This window comes from Pecten maximus, chromosome 7 (genome assembly GCF_902652985.1).
Source record: "Pecten maximus chromosome 7, xPecMax1.1, whole genome shotgun sequence".
Taxonomy (NCBI): Eukaryota; Metazoa; Mollusca; class Bivalvia; order Pectinida; family Pectinidae; genus Pecten; species Pecten maximus.
The window spans coordinates 30,428,306-30,445,519 of NC_047021.1; the positions used below are offsets into that span (position 1 = coordinate 30,428,306).

At 37.5% G+C, this 17,214-nt stretch overlaps 1 protein-coding gene across 1 annotated transcript; it reads left to right on the forward strand.

Annotated features, from left to right (window-relative positions):
* The first annotated feature begins 149 nt into the window (after positions 1 to 149).
* On the forward strand, positions 150 to 17,157 carry LOC117330543 (alpha-aspartyl dipeptidase-like). The gene is made up of 8 exons (XM_033888931.1): positions 150 to 329; positions 5,532 to 5,620; positions 7,459 to 7,533; positions 11,766 to 11,845; positions 12,037 to 12,210; positions 12,826 to 12,885; positions 15,688 to 15,770; positions 16,774 to 17,157. The coding sequence occupies exons 1-8, from the start codon at positions 238 to 240 to the stop codon at positions 16,826 to 16,828; spliced, it is 708 nt and encodes a 235-aa protein (XP_033744822.1). The 5' UTR covers positions 150 to 237; the 3' UTR covers positions 16,829 to 17,157.
* The last annotated feature ends 57 nt before the right edge of the window (positions 17,158 to 17,214 follow it).

Here is a 17,214-nt window from a genome sequence, read left to right on the forward strand (position 1 = left end):
TTGTGCTAGTGAATAGAAAGATAATTATGGAAAAAAAGAAATCTTCGGATTTCCCCAACAGACGTGAATCGAACAGGCTTTCGATTTTTTTTATTTCAGGACTTCCAGTACTTTGATTGCGATCTGTTTGTCAAACGTCACTTCCGCTTTCACTTTACATACATGTAGTGTTATCGCGGGACATCAAGGAGTGACATATATGCATGTGACAGTCAGGCACATGTTGTAAGTGCAGACATGGGAAGGCGACTTCTTCTTATTTCTAACTCCACTTTACATGGGGGTGGTTATCTCGAACACTGTACAGACCAGATCAAGACATTTCTGAGGTAAGTTGAATATTGTGTCGTACTTTGACCCTCGATCGGCTTAATTACTGGTCCGCCGCTCTACCGACTGATCCGGATCCCCTAGCGCGAAACTAGAAAGCGACCATATCACTATGTACAATTAAAACCTGCCACACACAAATAATTAGCAAATTTGTACCGTTTTTTAGCTCACCTGGACCGAAGGTCCGGTGAGCTTATGTCATGGCGCAGCGTCCGTCGTCCGTCCGTCGTCCGTCAACATTTGCTTCAAATCGCTACTAGTCAAAAAGATTTTATTGGATTTTGACCAAATTTGGCCAGAAACATCCTTGGCAGAAGGGGAACAGATTTTGCATAAATGGTGACCCTGACCCCCGAGGGGCCTAAGGGGCGGGGCCCAGTAGGGGAAATAGAGGTAATTCCTCTAAATCGCTACTAGTCATAAAGTTATGAATGGATTTGAACCCAATTTGGTCAGAGACATCCTTGGGGGAAGGGGAACAGATTTTGCATAAATGGTGACTCTGACCCAAAAGAGGCCAAAGGGGCGGGGCCCAATAGGGGAAATAGAGGTAATTCCTTTAAATCGCTACTAGTCATAAAGTTATGAATGGATTTTAACCCAATTTGGTCAGAGACATCCTTGGGGGAAGGGGAACAGATTTTGCATAAATGGTGGCTCTGACCCAAAAGGGGCCAAAAGGGCGTGGCCCAATAGGGGAAATAGAGCTAATTCCTTTAAATCGCTACTTATCATAAAGTTATGAATGGATTTGAACCCAATTTTGTCAGAAACATCCTTGGGGGAAGGGAAACAGATTTTGCATAAATGGTGGCTCTGACCCAAAGGGGCGGGGCCCAATAGGGAAAATAGAGGTAAATTCCTTGAAATCCCTACTTGTCATAAAGTTATGAATGGATTTGAACCCAATTTGGTCAGAAACATCCTTGGGGAAAGGGGAATAGATTTTGCATAAATGGTGACTCTGACCCCCGAGGGGCCAAAGGGGCGGGGCCCAATAGGGGAAATAGAGGTAATTCCTTTAAATCGCTACTTGTCATAAACTTATGAATGGATTTGAACCCAATTTGGTCAGAAACATCCTTGGCAGAAGGGGAACAGATTTTGCATAAATGGTGACTCTGACCTCCGAGGGGCCTAAGGGGCGGGGCTCAATAGGGGAAATAGAGGTAATTCCTTGAAATTGCTACTAGTCATAAAGTTATGAATGGATTTTAACCCAATTTGGTCAGAGACATCCTTTGGGAAAGGGGAACAGGTTTTGCATAAATGGTGGCTCTGACCCCCCGAGGGGCCAAAAGGGTGGGGCCCAATATGGGAAATAGAGGTAATTCCTTTAAATCGCTACTAGTCATAAAGTTATGAATGCATGCATGTTCTAAAAACAATTCATGAGGTCTTTCAGACCTTAGAGAGTCTGGTCTTCATTAATCTTTAAAGCAGTTCGGATTCCCACACTACAACCATATATAGCATTGTTAGAGATTTACAAATAAAACAAATTGAATATGAACATTATTTTGACATTTGGTCTAATCCAACCAGGTGAGCGATACAGGCCCCATGGGCCTCTTGTTTTGCGAACTTGTACCGATTAGAGACCAAACCGTTTCCATTCATTTAACATTGTCCCATCTCTTACTAACTATTATAACCTTATACACAGTATGGGAGCGACACCAGATATTGGTACTAAGCGAAATGAAACCAAGTTGTAAGCAGCCTACCTCTTGTTTGGCCTGCTAACAACTGGTTTCGCTTCGCTTAATACCAATCCGGAGTCGCTTCCATACAGTGTTATATGTTTTATCCAGTTTTTACCTATATACCTAGGATGAAAAAAAAACAAAACAAAAAACACTAAATCAAAACAAAACATTCTTTTAACCAGCGCTGTGTGGAAAATCTTAAGTGTTGGAGGATCGCTGTATGCCCTCTAGTCCCATATTTGTCAACAATCCCGGATTACGCAGGAAATGCCTGGAAAATCATTAAAATTTCACCTGAATCCTGATTTGGTACATATCCCGATTCAGGGTTAAATTTGACACAGTCAGTTAATTTTGTGATTACAACATTGATACATCACTTCAAGAACAAACACTGGTCATGTCTGCTAACAAGATTACTCACATGAAAGCCAATAATGCCTTTCTTAATCGTAGCTGTCACAGTCAGTACTACAGTTTCATATTCCCCAGACTCTCGTCCTCGCACGAGACTGCCTCAAACGAGAGACTGTTGTTTGAGGCAGTCTCGAGCGATGATGAGAGTCTGGGGAATGCGGACTAACTTAAAACTATTTGTCAACATTACTAAACAACATGTATTATTTACATATTTTCGGACTATCAGGCCTTCTGACTAAAGGGCATTCAGAATATAAGGATGTCACCATCGCTAGTATTTTGAAAAAAGAAGATTAAGAGATTGTAGAGAAGGTACATTTTGCTTGGGTGCAAGGCACAAACAGTCGATAACAAAACTGCAAATGATGAGCTGATTATGTATGTGTATAGAAGTTTGAAATGTATCAGTATGTACAATGTACATGTATTGACCTGTAGTTTACATCAGTATAAATACTGAAAGAATCAAACTAGATCAATTTTTGTTGGGTTTAAGTTTATAATAAAGCCTATCATTACCCAATATAACACAAATTCACACTCTGCGTCATTAAAAAAAACGCCTCATTATTAGACATACATGTATCTGAGATCATTTCCAATTTTTTAAAACTGTTTAAATAATGATTATGATAATTCTATTGAGGATTAGGAAATGAATGGATAGAGATGCTAGCAAGCTGAGAAAACATTTTATACTTATTACAGTTGACCCAGAACTACAAGGAATGAAATAACCACTTTAAAGCATATCCGACCAAAAATAAATACAAGTGACAGAAGTCTTAATCAAGGAGGTAAAGCAGCTGTAAATGTGTATTCAGAGACTAAGCTCAGGTATATATCATTAATCAAGAACACTGCTGACTCTCGCACCGACTTTTCAGGAGTCGTCTCATATACCTCACAAAAAATACTTCTAGATCTGTAACATAACTAACAAACATACTGGGTATTGCTGAAGCAATACATGTCCCCTCTGAAATAGTAGCAGTGACCTTGACCTTGACCCAAAAACCCTGAAACTCAAATTTGTTCAAGATATTATGGTCATTTATTGAAGTGTGAAGTTTAGCCAATTTCACTTGAGGTCACAATGAAGCCGCTGAAGCCCTGACAAACTTTGGCATTACATATATATATATACGTACAAGAGGGAGGGAAAGAACCTTCAGTCACCCGGGCTTCACCAGAAGGGGACTAATATTTCCTGTGCTCAGTTGATTTGAGCACATTCCTTATCAGTTTCATTACGATGATAAATATGTATGTTTTCAGTGATTTTTTTTGGCCAGATCTACAGCCGACTTAAGGCTGTGTCCCCTTGCCAAAAAAAATAGTATTTTCCCAATTTTGAAACATCATTTTTCCCAATTTAAAAAAAAAAAAATTTTGTATTGAATTTCTATCTGGTTATCTGTATTGTATTTCATTCCTAGAATATGTGAATATTATGGTACGATAGTTGATCATCATACACGTGAATAGTAGACTGACAAATTTACTTCCGCGATAGGCAAGTTGGCCTCAATTAGTCGTATAAACGGTATAAGGGAGGTAGCTCGAATCCTGATCACTATTGCGCTTTCCACAAATGACATGCAGGCAAGCGTTTCAGAGAGTCCATAGACAAACACCAAGATGAAAACAAGAAAACTTCCTTTGTTTTGTAGTCTAAGTAATAACCCAGAAAGCTTGCTACTGACTCTTCATATCATGAGGCATACTAGAAAAGCCAATAAATGAAGTGTTTTGACTTATTTAAGTATTTTGTCATTATTTGCTATTTTCCCAAATTCACCAAACACCGCAATTATTTTCCCAATTGAAAAGGCATAGGCTGTTGAAAAAATTACCTGAAAAAAACACTGGTTTTGTAGAAAACGTTTCCCTGATTAAAAACACACAGGTTTATTATACATGAAAAGGTACATGTGTACCTACAAACGTGATGATGAAGTGGGAGTAAAGAGTACTAGTGTTTGACAGGTGCATGTGTAGCGGAGATCATATGATCGACACTTCTTACAAAATGATACCCCAATAGTTCAATATACACATAGACTAATAAAAAAAAAATAACCTGTAATCTTACTCGAGGAAGATTGTTGAAATATTAACCAATCCCGTTCCCTTTGGGCCCCACCCCTCAGTCCCTGGGTTAGGGCGTGGTCAATAGTGGCAAACTATCAGAATGCAATCCTTTGTTTATAATTCTAACCAATTTAATTTATGTCCAACCGAAAGGAAATTAGCCTATAATTAACTTCAATCTCTGTCCAGAGATGAATGCCAGGTCTGTGTAAATAAAACTTATATATTTTCTAAATTGAAGATTATTTGATGTTGATATCTGGGCCGAGGAAATTTCAGCTGATTTTACCCCTGTGGCCGGGGAAATAGGGAGGGTGGAGACAATACCATTCACAAGCCGTCAAGGTTCCTGCAACTTTCGAATAAGAATTGGTGCAGGTTCTATTTTGCAAGAAAACATTGTCATATTAAAGTCATTTAATTCTACAGAAACCTTCAGTTATTGCAATGATTGACTTTTTTTCTTACTTAGTCTTGCACATTTTCTCTCATGACTTGACAGCAGTAACCATTTTAGCAGTGGTAGTTGTGAGTGACATCATTTGCACAAGGAAGAATTCAAACTCAAAGTTGTATCAAATAAAACTCTTGTATGGATCGTGATTTATGAATGAAAGTTAATTGTGAAACGTGTATGGCACAGAGCAATGTATTAACTGAATATAAGACATGAGACATTACCATATTGCTGTTGATGCATTATTTACTATTCCATCTCAAGACAACACTATCAGTTAAAAGATATGTTTCCCCCCCCCCCCCCCCCCCCTCCCCACACACCCACTTTTTAGAATGGGTGGGTGGGAAGGGGGGTAAACATATCTTTTTGCCCCTCACCTATACCCTTAACCAAGACTTTTTTTTCATATGTTTATACATTTACACACAATGATTAATATATGTGTGTCACTTTAAATTTGTTTTAATTGAAGCAGTTGTTTGTACAAATTGACATTGTAACTTTTTTCAATTCAGGGAGGTGAAGCGGGTATTATTTGTACCATATGCTCTACATGATAGAGACGAATATGCCAATATCGCTAGGAAGGCCTTTAAAGCCATGGGTGAGTTTTGATTTACATTAAAAAAATGTTCCACCATAGTCAGTTAAATCCTGAATCAGTAAGGTATCACACTTCTGAGAATACTTGCATTCATGGACCTTGTCATTGCAATTCAGGACAGATCCATGAGAGGTAAATATAAATAAGATATATATATATATATAGGGTCTGGTATTTTTTAAGTAATAAAAACAGTATAGTCCAATATAAGTACTTGATAATAACAAACAGATCTATGTTTGCTGGATGTGTATTGCTGAAATAGTTAATTGGCCATGTAGTGCATGTAGTAACAATGAAAGTATACAGACAAGTAAATTGTCAAATTTTCTAGACAGTCTGCCCCTTTATCAAGACACAAGTACAGTATTTTACAAACAGTCACATATGTTTTAATTACTAACAAGGGATACTTAAGTTATACTTATAATATATACATATATTTATATATGTATATATTCTAAGACAAACAGACAAAGAATTTCACATAAGAAGTAAGTTAAGAACCTCGAATTGTGCTTATAGCCATATTTTTTTTTTAATCATATAACAAATGCAGATATTTACATTAACAATTTCCCTCTTGTCTGTGAAATTCGATCATTATAGATAGATTTTACTGTACCTATATCTATTAACATACATGCAACGTTTTCCTTTGGAATGTTACAGGATAGAATTTATACTCTTATATATATTACTTAGTAATATATCCTGTAGATATTAGATAAGGTTAGGATAAATGTAATTGTTTTAAATTCTTTTATATTTTATGAGTCAATTAAGCCACCTTAATGTATGTATAACGTTGTATACGTTCTGTATTTGTGTGTTGTGTGTTACGTAAATGTAATTAGTATGCATGTTATGACACATGACTGTAGACTGACCATTGACTAGTCATAGGATATGACCTTTGACTGATTCTTACCTGGGTACCCGGCAAATTTACCTGGGCACTTCTACCCGAAACTTCAAAGAGCCAGTACGTAAATAATGTATCTATGGGTACTACGCAACGCTATTATATGGACCCATGTTTTGGGAACCTCTGCTCAATAGCTGCAGGGTAAGTGGTTAATTGCTAAATAGGTTTTTATCTAATACTTTAACTTATTTTTAAATAAGAAGCTGAACCATTCCAAATTAACTGTTAAATATACTTTTTATTCATATATATTTAACTATGCATTTATTTCTCAAAGCTCGTATAACACATTTATATGAAAACGGAACTAGCCTGTATGTATCATAGTTGGATAAATATATCAAGAAATGTCATTTGTATAGATATAGAATGTAAAATAACATTTATTGTACTTTTTCTACGTTAAGTAATTTGCACTATATCGTAAATTATAGTATAAAGTTTTGTTAGGAGTTATTTCCCTTTACTCGTATAGGTCTATAGTATGTGTATGTGTCCGTGAGTGAAAGCATGTCTTTGCCACGGTGGCCGAGTGGTTAAGGTGTACCGACACTTTATCACTAGCCCTCCACCACTGGGTTGCGAGTTCGAAACCTACGTGGGGCAGTTGCCAGATACTGACCGTAGGCCGTTGGTTTTTCTCCGGGTACTCCGGCTTTCCTCCACCTCCAAAACCTGGCACGTCCTTAAATGACCCTGGCTGTTAATAGGACGTTAAACAAAAACAAACCAAACCAAACCAAATGTCTTTGTTTCAATTTACAGGGTTTTTCTGTACATTTTCTATAGTAGCGTGGAATAAAACGTCGAGAGAACCCACCCAGAATCTTGTATCATTTATCTAAAGAATGAAGCCAAGAACTGTAACAGGAACACTCCTTCATTGAATTGTACCATTGTCTATTTTTAGGGTATGAATTGGACAGCATCCATACACAGCCCATTCCAATAGAGGCCGTCAAAAAAGCTGAAGCAGTGTTTATTGGTACATATATTATCTGTTTGCCTTCTGTAATGCAGCATGCATTTTTGTTTCTAAATGCATTCAAAACTATATTTCAAGTATCCTGTACTTCAACTAGGAAATTAATTTTTCCAGCAAACTGCTGATTCACGGTTCAGAAATGAATTTACGTACCTACATGTACAACATCCCCTTCATGTATGCCATCACATATTAGGCCACTACAAGATCTCTCCACTGTCTTAGGTACCACACTACTTACCCTATTGTATTCCAGGTGTATCTCTCCACTGTCTTAGGTATCACGCTACTTACCCTATTGTATTCCAGGTGTATCTCTCCATTGTCTTAGGTACCACACTACTTACCCTATTGTATTCCAGGTGTATCTCTCTCCACTGTCTTAGGTACCACACTACTTACCCTATTGTATTCCAGGTGTATCTCTCCACTGTCTTAGGTATCACACTACTTACCCTATTGTAATCCAGGTGTATCTCTCCACTGGCTTAGGTATCACACTACTTACCCTATTGTATTCCAGGTGTATCTCTCCACTGTCTTAGGTACCACACTACTTACCCTATTGTATTCCAGGTGTATCTCTCCACTGTCTTAGGTACCACACTACTTACCCTATTGTATTCCAGGTGTATCTCTCCACTGGCTCCTGTCCTAAACTGCTTGCCTTTTAATGTTCTAGGTGTATCTCTATATTGGCTGCTGCCCTATGCTGCTCGTCCTAAATGTTCCAGGTGTATCTCTATATTGGCTACGGCCCTATGTTGCTTGCCCTATAGTGTTTCATGTGTATCTCCACTGGTCCTGAGCTGCCTGCCCTATATTTGTTCAGGTGTATCTCTCCACTAGCTCAATTCCCCTATATTTCTTCCTCTGCTGTTCTCATCTTTGTCACTCTTGGCCTCAATATGTCTTCTCTTTCAATGTGTTGCCCACCTAACTGATCTTCCTTTACTATATCCCTCCATTCTCAGTACATGTCCTATACTATCTCCCTCCATTCTCAGTACATGTCCTATACTATATCCCTCCATTCTCAGTACATGTCCTATACTATCTCCCTCCATTCTCAGTACATGTCCTATACTATATCCCTCCATTCTCAGTACATGTCCTATACTATCTCCCTCCATTCTCAGTACATGTCCTATACTATCTCCCTCCATTCTCAGTACATGTCCTATACTATCTCCCTACATTCTCAGTACATGTCCTATACTATCTCCCTCCATTCTCAGTACATGTCCTATACTATCTCCCTCCATTCTCAGTACATGTCCTATACTATCTCCCTCCATTCTCAGTACATGTCCTATACTATCTCCCTCCATTCTCAGTACATGTCCTATACTATCTCCCTCCATTCTCAATACATGTCCTATACTATTTCCCTCCATTCTCAGTACATGTCCTATACTATCTCCCTCCATTCTCAGTACATGTCCTATACTATCTCCCTCCATTCTCAGTACATGTCCTATACTATCTCCCTCCATTCTCAGTACATGTCCTATACTATCTCCCTCCATTCTCAATACATGTCCTATACTATTTCCCTCCATTCTCAGTACATGTCCTATACTATCTCCCTCCATTCTCAGTACATGTCCTATACTATCTCCCTCCATTCTCAGTACATGTCCTATACTATATCCCTCCATACTCAGTACATGTCCTTTACTAAATCCCTCCATTCTCAGTACATGTCCTATACTATATCCCTCCATTCTCAGTACATGTCCTATACTATCTCCCTCCATTCTCAGTACATGTCCTTTACTAAATCCCTCCATTATCAGTACATGTCCTATACTATTTCCCTCCATTCTCAGTACATGTCCTATACTATCTCCCTCCATTCTCAGTACATGTCCTATACTATCTCCCTCCATTCTCAGTACATGTCCTATACGAACTCCCTCCATTCTCAGTACATGTCCTATACTATTTCCCTCCATTCTCAGTACATGTCCTATACTATCTCCCTCCATTCTCAGTACATGTCCTATACTATCTCCCTCCATTCTCAGTACATGTCCTATACTATCTCCCTCCTTTCTCAGTACATGTCCTATACGAACTCCCTCCATTCTCAGTACATGTCCTATACTATATCCCTCCATTCTCAATACATGTCCTATACTATCTCCCTCCATTCTCAATACATGTCCTTTACTAAATCTCTCCATTCTCAGTACATGTCCTTTACTAAATCTCTCCATTCTCAGTACATGTCCTTTACTATCTCCCTCCATTCTCAGTACATGTCCTATACTATTTCCCTCCATTCTCAGTACATGTCCTATACTATCTCCCTCCATTCTCAGTACATGTCCTTTACTATCTCCCTCCATTCTCAGTACATGTCCTATACTATCTCCCTCCATTCTCAGTACATATCATATACTATCTCCCTCCATTCTCAGTACATGTCCTATACTATATCCCTCCATTCTCAGTACATGTCCTATACTATCTCCCTCCATTCTCAGTACATGTCCTATACTATCTCCCTCCATTCTCAGTACATGTCCTATACTATATCCCTCCATTCTCAGTACATGTCCTATACTATATCCCTCCATTCTCAGTACATGTCCTTTACTAAATCCCTCTATTCTCAGTACATGTCCTATACTATCTCCCTCCATTCTCAGTACATGTCCTATACTATCTCCCTCCATTCTCAGTACATGTCCTATACTATCTCCCTCCATTCTCAGTACATGTCCTATACTATCTCCCTCCATTCTCAGTACATGTCCTATACTATATCCCTCCATTCTCAGTACATGTCCTATACTATATCCCTCCATTCTCAGTACATGTCCTATACTATCTCCCTCCATTCTCAGTACATGTCCTATACTATCTCCCTCCATTCTCAGTACATGTCCTATACTATATCCCTCCATTCTCAGTACATGTCCTATACTATCTCCCTCCATTCTCAGTACATGTCCTTTACTAAATCCCTCTATTCTCAGTACATGTCCTATACTATCTCCCTCCATTCCTAGTACATGTCCTATACTATCTCCCTCCATTCTCAGTACATGTCCTATACTATCTCCCTCCATTCCCAGTACATGTCCTATACTATATCCCTCCATTCTCAGTACATGTCCTATATATCTCCACTTTCAGCACTGTTTCTCCATGTTGTGTCTCCTGTCCCTATTCTCTCGTCTACCTCTTTGTTGCTGATCTGATCTTGCCACCTCACTCCAATAACCCTTCCTTCCAACCCTCTCAGCCTGCTCTCTATCTCCCTGTTGATCTGACATGTTTCCACTGTATATAATGGCACTGATGTTGCATTGCTCTTGTATGATTTTATCTTTGTCTTCCTTCAAATTCTTGTGATTTCCAGACTCTGCCCAGTTTTTGAAATGCTGTTGATATAACCTATTCTGATGACCTCTTCCTTTATTTACCATTGATCGTTACGTCTTCCTTCAAATTTCTTGTGATTTCCAGACCGCAGTTTTTGAAATGATATTGATACCTAACCTATTCTGATGACCTCTTCCTTTACTTTACCATTGATCGTTACTTCACTCCCAAGAGAACAGAATGTCTATTTCCTCCAGATCCTCTATCCTGATTGTGCTGTTGTTTCATTGTTCATCCTCATTTACCTTTGACTTCATCTGGTTGGTTTCCTCCCTGATCTGTCAATCCTCTTCCTCCAACTTGCTGGTCTTCTCCTGCATCTGCTGTTGTGTGTGACACACGAGACTCATTTCACCTTCTATGTCTATCTCTTTGAGACACAATTGATGTCAGTGTCCAATTAATTACGCAGGGTTCCTTTTTCACGCATTGCATCATCCAGCTAATACACAGAGGGGGCATAAATGTCGAAATGATACACCCCTGTCTCGTGCCAGAAATTTATGTACATCAAAATATAATTTTTCTAAAATGTAAATGGTATTCAAATATAATCCTCTAAACAATTAGCAAATGTAGAATATTATATCAAATGTCCATCATTTAATAACTTTACTTGTACAAAAATATCATTGGTTCAGAGTTCAGTAACCCCTGGTAAGTTTTCTTAGCCCTGCTGTAAATCTTTTTACACAGTCTATTTTGTTTTAAATCCACCAGATTTATTTCTGATATGAATAATATCTACGACATATGTTGTCATAAAGATTTTTTTAGATCTGGTTAGAAAAAGCTTTGTTTTAAACAGAATTTATCCCTGTGTATTTTTCCCGCAGGAGGAGGCAACACTTTCCGTCTCCTCACGACTCTGTATAAAGAAGGGTTGGTGGATGAGATCAAACACAGGGTCGAGCAGGTCTGTACAATACTTTGTTATCCATTAAGATCTCAGAAACATATATAAGGAGGAATTATGATTTACATCTTTGTCACCAGGATTTTATGTAACAAGAATACATCTTCTCTTAAAAAAAAATAGTTTGACAAATTCATAAAAATTTATTTGTTTGTTTTATGAATATCTTAATCTCATTTTATTATTGTCAGGATGGAGTACCATACATTGGATCAAGTGCAGGCAGTAACGTAGCTACTTTTAGCATCAACACCACCAACGATATGCCTATAGTGTACCCACCTAGCTTCTTGGCCATCAACCTGGTCCCTTTCAACATCAATGCACATTACACGGAGCCCGCACCAGGCAGCACCCATATGGGGGTAAGCTATTCAGATTTGCCTACTGTTTTAAGGATAGAAATAGATAATTGGCCTAGACTGATGTACTGAAGTGGCCTTTTGTTGGTAGTATATTTATTGATAGGTAATTAATTATAGATAGATAATTAATTATCTTGATCAGTTTTTATTATTTTATCTCAAAGATAAAGTGGGTAGCATCTTGTACAATTTCAAGCATGACCAAGGTTGCCAACTCCCAGATCCTATGAAGGAGACTCCTGAGAGTCCATGTCACTTCACCTGAACACCATTATCATGCTACATGAAAGGAATGTCTCTTAAAGTGAAAATGTTCCTCTTCAAAATCATGTTATTCATAATGTTATTCATAATGTAGTTATGAGCTTGCAGGGTCTCCAGTACATGAAATTGTCAAATGGGACCTTGCCTGACCCTTTAACTCCAGACACAGGACTAGGGCTTGATTATGTACATACATAGAATTAGAATGCTAGGATGGGTGCTAATTTGGAAATATGATATACACAACAATAATTGGAAACGGAGATAGTGGTAAAATATTTTTCACTCTACATCAAACTATCCTAATTCTATTGTGTAAAAAATGACCTTCTTCCTACATTTGTTTTTCAGGAAACTCGTGAGGCTAGGATCAAACAGTACCATGAGTACCCAGATGCTCCACCAGTTCTGGTAAGTACTTTATACATGTTAGATGTTTATAAACTTGTTTCCTAGTCCCTAACTATATATGTTTGAAATTTAATTTGGAATTTCAGTTATAATTCATATTTACAAAATCTATACAACATTGAACATACTACATCTCACAGCTTTTCATTCCCTACACTGGATGTGAACTATCCTTACAATTCCTTCAAGTTTTTTTGCCCAGACCTAAGCACATTTATGTGAATTTATTTTTTTCAATAATTATACACATTTCGCAATTTTCAAGTCATCAGGTAATTAATATATTATTGTCAATTGGATTAATTTATAAAGCATGTATTTTCCTATGTACACATTTACTTATATTGAAATTGACCTACCGAGGACATGTACTAATTGCAATTAATTCTCATTATAATGAACAAGTATGCTAACGAGTATATTTCTTTACATTCAAATGTTTTAGTTGCAGATTTACATTTATGTTTATTTGCCTCAAACTTATAATGAATTAATTTTAGAATATTTGTTCTATTACTTTATTCATATTAAAGCGTTATGTTTTACTTTGTGTACATCCCATCTGTCTCACTCTGTGTTTATGATCTTGCCCTGTCAATTCTTACAGTTTTCATCAAGCATCACTGATACGTTCAAAGCACATTTAAGTTTTGTACTTGTGCTGATTTTTGGATGTAGTTATGTCCCTTCAACTATGATTGTAATACAGAATTTTATTCTCACAAGTCATCCTACAGATTTCATCCAAACTTTGGAACTGAGGATGTGCATTTTGGCTTATTGCTTTAATCTGCACATGCTATGCAGAGTTATGGCCTTTTTCTTCTCAAAATTTCGGGATTATCCTAAAGTGTGTCTACATGGGAAAAACTAACTTTAGCAGCAATTTTGGTTCATAGCAGGCAAATATGTATACTTTTAATGTATACTTTTGTTTGGGTAAGATGAAAGGGCTAGCTTGCTCTGTTTACAGATCTAAAACATATGCCTTATTTTTAGGTCACCTGAGACAAAGTCTCAAGTGACCTATTCTAATCCCCTTTTGTCCGTCGTCGTGCGTCCGTAAACAATTTACATTTTCGACTTCTTCTCCAAAACCCCTAAACCAAATTCAGTGAAATTTGGCGGGAAGCTTCTATGGCTAAAGGTCAACCAAAATTGTGAATTATATGGTCCCCATCCCCAAGGGGCCTGAGGGGCGGGGCTAAAAAGGTTCAAATTGACTAAAACTTCAAAAATCTTCTCCTCTACTCTCAGATGTAGTGGAATCAAACACTCTTCATAGATGGAAGGGTCTTAAGGTGCTTTACCAAAATTGTGAATTTCATGACCCAGGGGTCTCAGGTTTGCCCCTGGGGAGGGGGTAAACTTTACTATAGTTTATATAGGGAAATCACATTTTTGACTATTATTTGTTGGATTTCTATTGGAATTCATTCTAACTTTGTTAACATTATCAGCTTGTGATGGCAGTTTGATGGTTTACACATGTTGGCCCTGACTGACCCCCAGGGGCTAATGGGCGGGGCTAAAAAGGGTAAAATTGACTGAAATTTCAAAAATCTTCTTCTCTAATCTCAGATATGATGGAATCAAATACTCTTCATAGATTGAAGGTTATTAAGGTGCTTTACCAAAATTGTGAATTTCCTGACCCAGGGGTCTCACGTTTGCCCCTGTGGAGGGGGTAAAATTTACTATAGTTTATATTGGGAAATCTCATTTTTGACTATTATTTGTTTGATTTTTATTGGAATTCATTCTAATTTGGTTAACATTATCAGCTTTGGATGGCAGTTTGATGGTATGCACTTGTTGGCCCTGACTGACCCCCAGGGGCTGATGGGCGGGGCTAAAAAGGGTCAAATAGACTGAAATTTCAAAGATCTTCTTCTCAAGACCCAATTAAGACAGAATCAAATACTCTTCATAGCTGGAAGGGTCTTATAGTGCTTTACTAATGTAATGAACTTCATGACCCTGGGGTCACAAGTTTGCCCCTGGGGAGGGGGTAGATTTTACTATAGTTTATATAGGGAAATCACGTTTTTGACTATTATTTGTTTGATTTCTATCGGAATTCATTCTAACTTTGTTGACATTATCAGCATTGGATATCAGCTTAATGGTATACACCTGTTGGCCCTGACTGACCCCTAGGGGCTGATGGGTGGGTTCAAAAAGGGTCAATTAAATTAACTGAAATATTCAAATCTCAGGTGACCGTTAAGGCCCATGGGCCTCTTGTTTACTGTAAACTGCTATTTCAGTACTCTGAAATAACCTTTTGAACTTGAAGCTAATCAATGTCATGTTCAGCATCACTAATTTCAACACAACTGTCATTGAAGTTGTGTCCATATTTAAAGGCATACACATGTATATTGTATCCATGTTTAAAACATGTGTATTCTAACATTCAGAGACAAATGTATCTGTATTATGGATATTGAACATGCATTAGGGTTTTCAATACTACTTTGTGAAAATTTAGGACACCAAAGTCTTACTCATAAGAATAAATCCTATTTTATGGATAATATTGTCAGACTAAAAGTATCAACTAGCTGTTCTAGCTTATTGAACTATAATGTATACAGTCAGACTTCATACTGAATTATCAAAAATTGAAAAGTGACATAAATTGTTCAAAATGGAACTAGCATGAAAAATGAAAAGTTTTTTCTTGTCCTTGGAATCAAACAAATCCTCTACGTTAACTGGAAGACCAGCTTAATATGCATTGGCCTTGTTAATATTATGCTGCCAAGTTTGATAAATCTTTTTTTTATATGGTGACAGGGGATGAGAGAGGGTTGCATGCTGCTGGTTGAAGGAGATAAAGCCACCCTGATGGGACAGAATGGAGCGAAGCTGTTTGTCAGGTATCAAAACATGTCTTCTCTGCAAAGTTTTTTTGTCAGGCAATTTATATTTAGCCCACCATCATCAGATAGTGGGCTATTCAAATCGCCCTGCGTCTGTAGTCTGTGGTCCGTCTGTCTGTCGTCTGTCCGTTTCTCCCTCCCCCTGTGAACAATTCTAGCTAAGCATATTGCAATTTGAGACCAATCGGAAAACAACATGGCCGACAGGCGGCCATCTTGGATTTTGATAATTGAAGTTTGTTATCTCTATTTCTCAGAATTGTTTGAAGGAATCTTTCTCATATACATTTGTATAAGATGTAAGTTTCCCTTGGTCTGTAGATGTACATATTTCATTTTTGGACTGATCGGAAAACAACATGGCCGATAGGCGACCATGTTGGATTTTGATAATTGAAGTTTGTTATCATTATTTCTCAGATAGTCTAAAGAAATCTTTCTCAAATTTCATGTTGTGTCCCTAGGTCCGTTGTTATGCATAATGCATTTTGGGATCGATCAGAAAGCAACATGCCTGTCAGGTGGCCATCTTGGATTTTGATAATTGAAGTTTGTTATCCTTATTTCACTGAAAGTCCTAAAGGAATCTTTCTCAAATTTCATATGTTAGTTCCCCTTCAGAATCTCACTCACAAAACCTATGATTGCCTGAACACAATACTCAACCGATTCTTTCTCCCCGGGGTCTTTCAGTCCCACAATTCTGATGGAATTTTTGCATCCCTGCTGTTCTAAGTCGTTGTATAATCTCAAGTTTTTTACATGGAAGTGTAGAGAATAAAAAAAAAAAAATTGTAATTACTTGTAGTTTCAATTTCAAACAAGTCAAAGTTCAAAGATTTAACCATATTGAGTGTGTAAGGTGGTAGAAGTAAGTTTCGTAAACTTTTATTTACTCTTAAAAAATTCTGATTGCTACACTTGTACAGTTACAGATGATTTAGAAACATGCATTTAATTAACTTAACAGACTATCAAAATGTATTCCTTCTGTTACCAGGGGAGTAGACCCAAAGGAGATAGACATGGGGGCAGACCTTTCCTTTCTCCTATGAACATAGCAGAAACATCAAAAGACGCTGAAGCATAACTCTGACCTAGTCTCTCCAAAATTGGAATATATCAGACAGGGTTATTATTGTGTTATATCTTATCTTGATTTGATAGTAAGAGCTGCGGGTAGTTCAAGACCCTGTCATTTGTTATTTGTGTTACTACATTATAAATATATATATAAATATATATTGTGTATGACTCCCAGTGTTGTAAAAATACATTGATAATTTGACGACAATGTTGTACAATGTGTAACCAAACCACCACACAATTGTTCTATGGCGCATGTGATAATAAAAAAAATTTTGACCTTAAATCATGTTAATGATATGATTTATTTGTGAATTGTATTCATACACACTGGAAGGAGCATCTTTTTAGTACC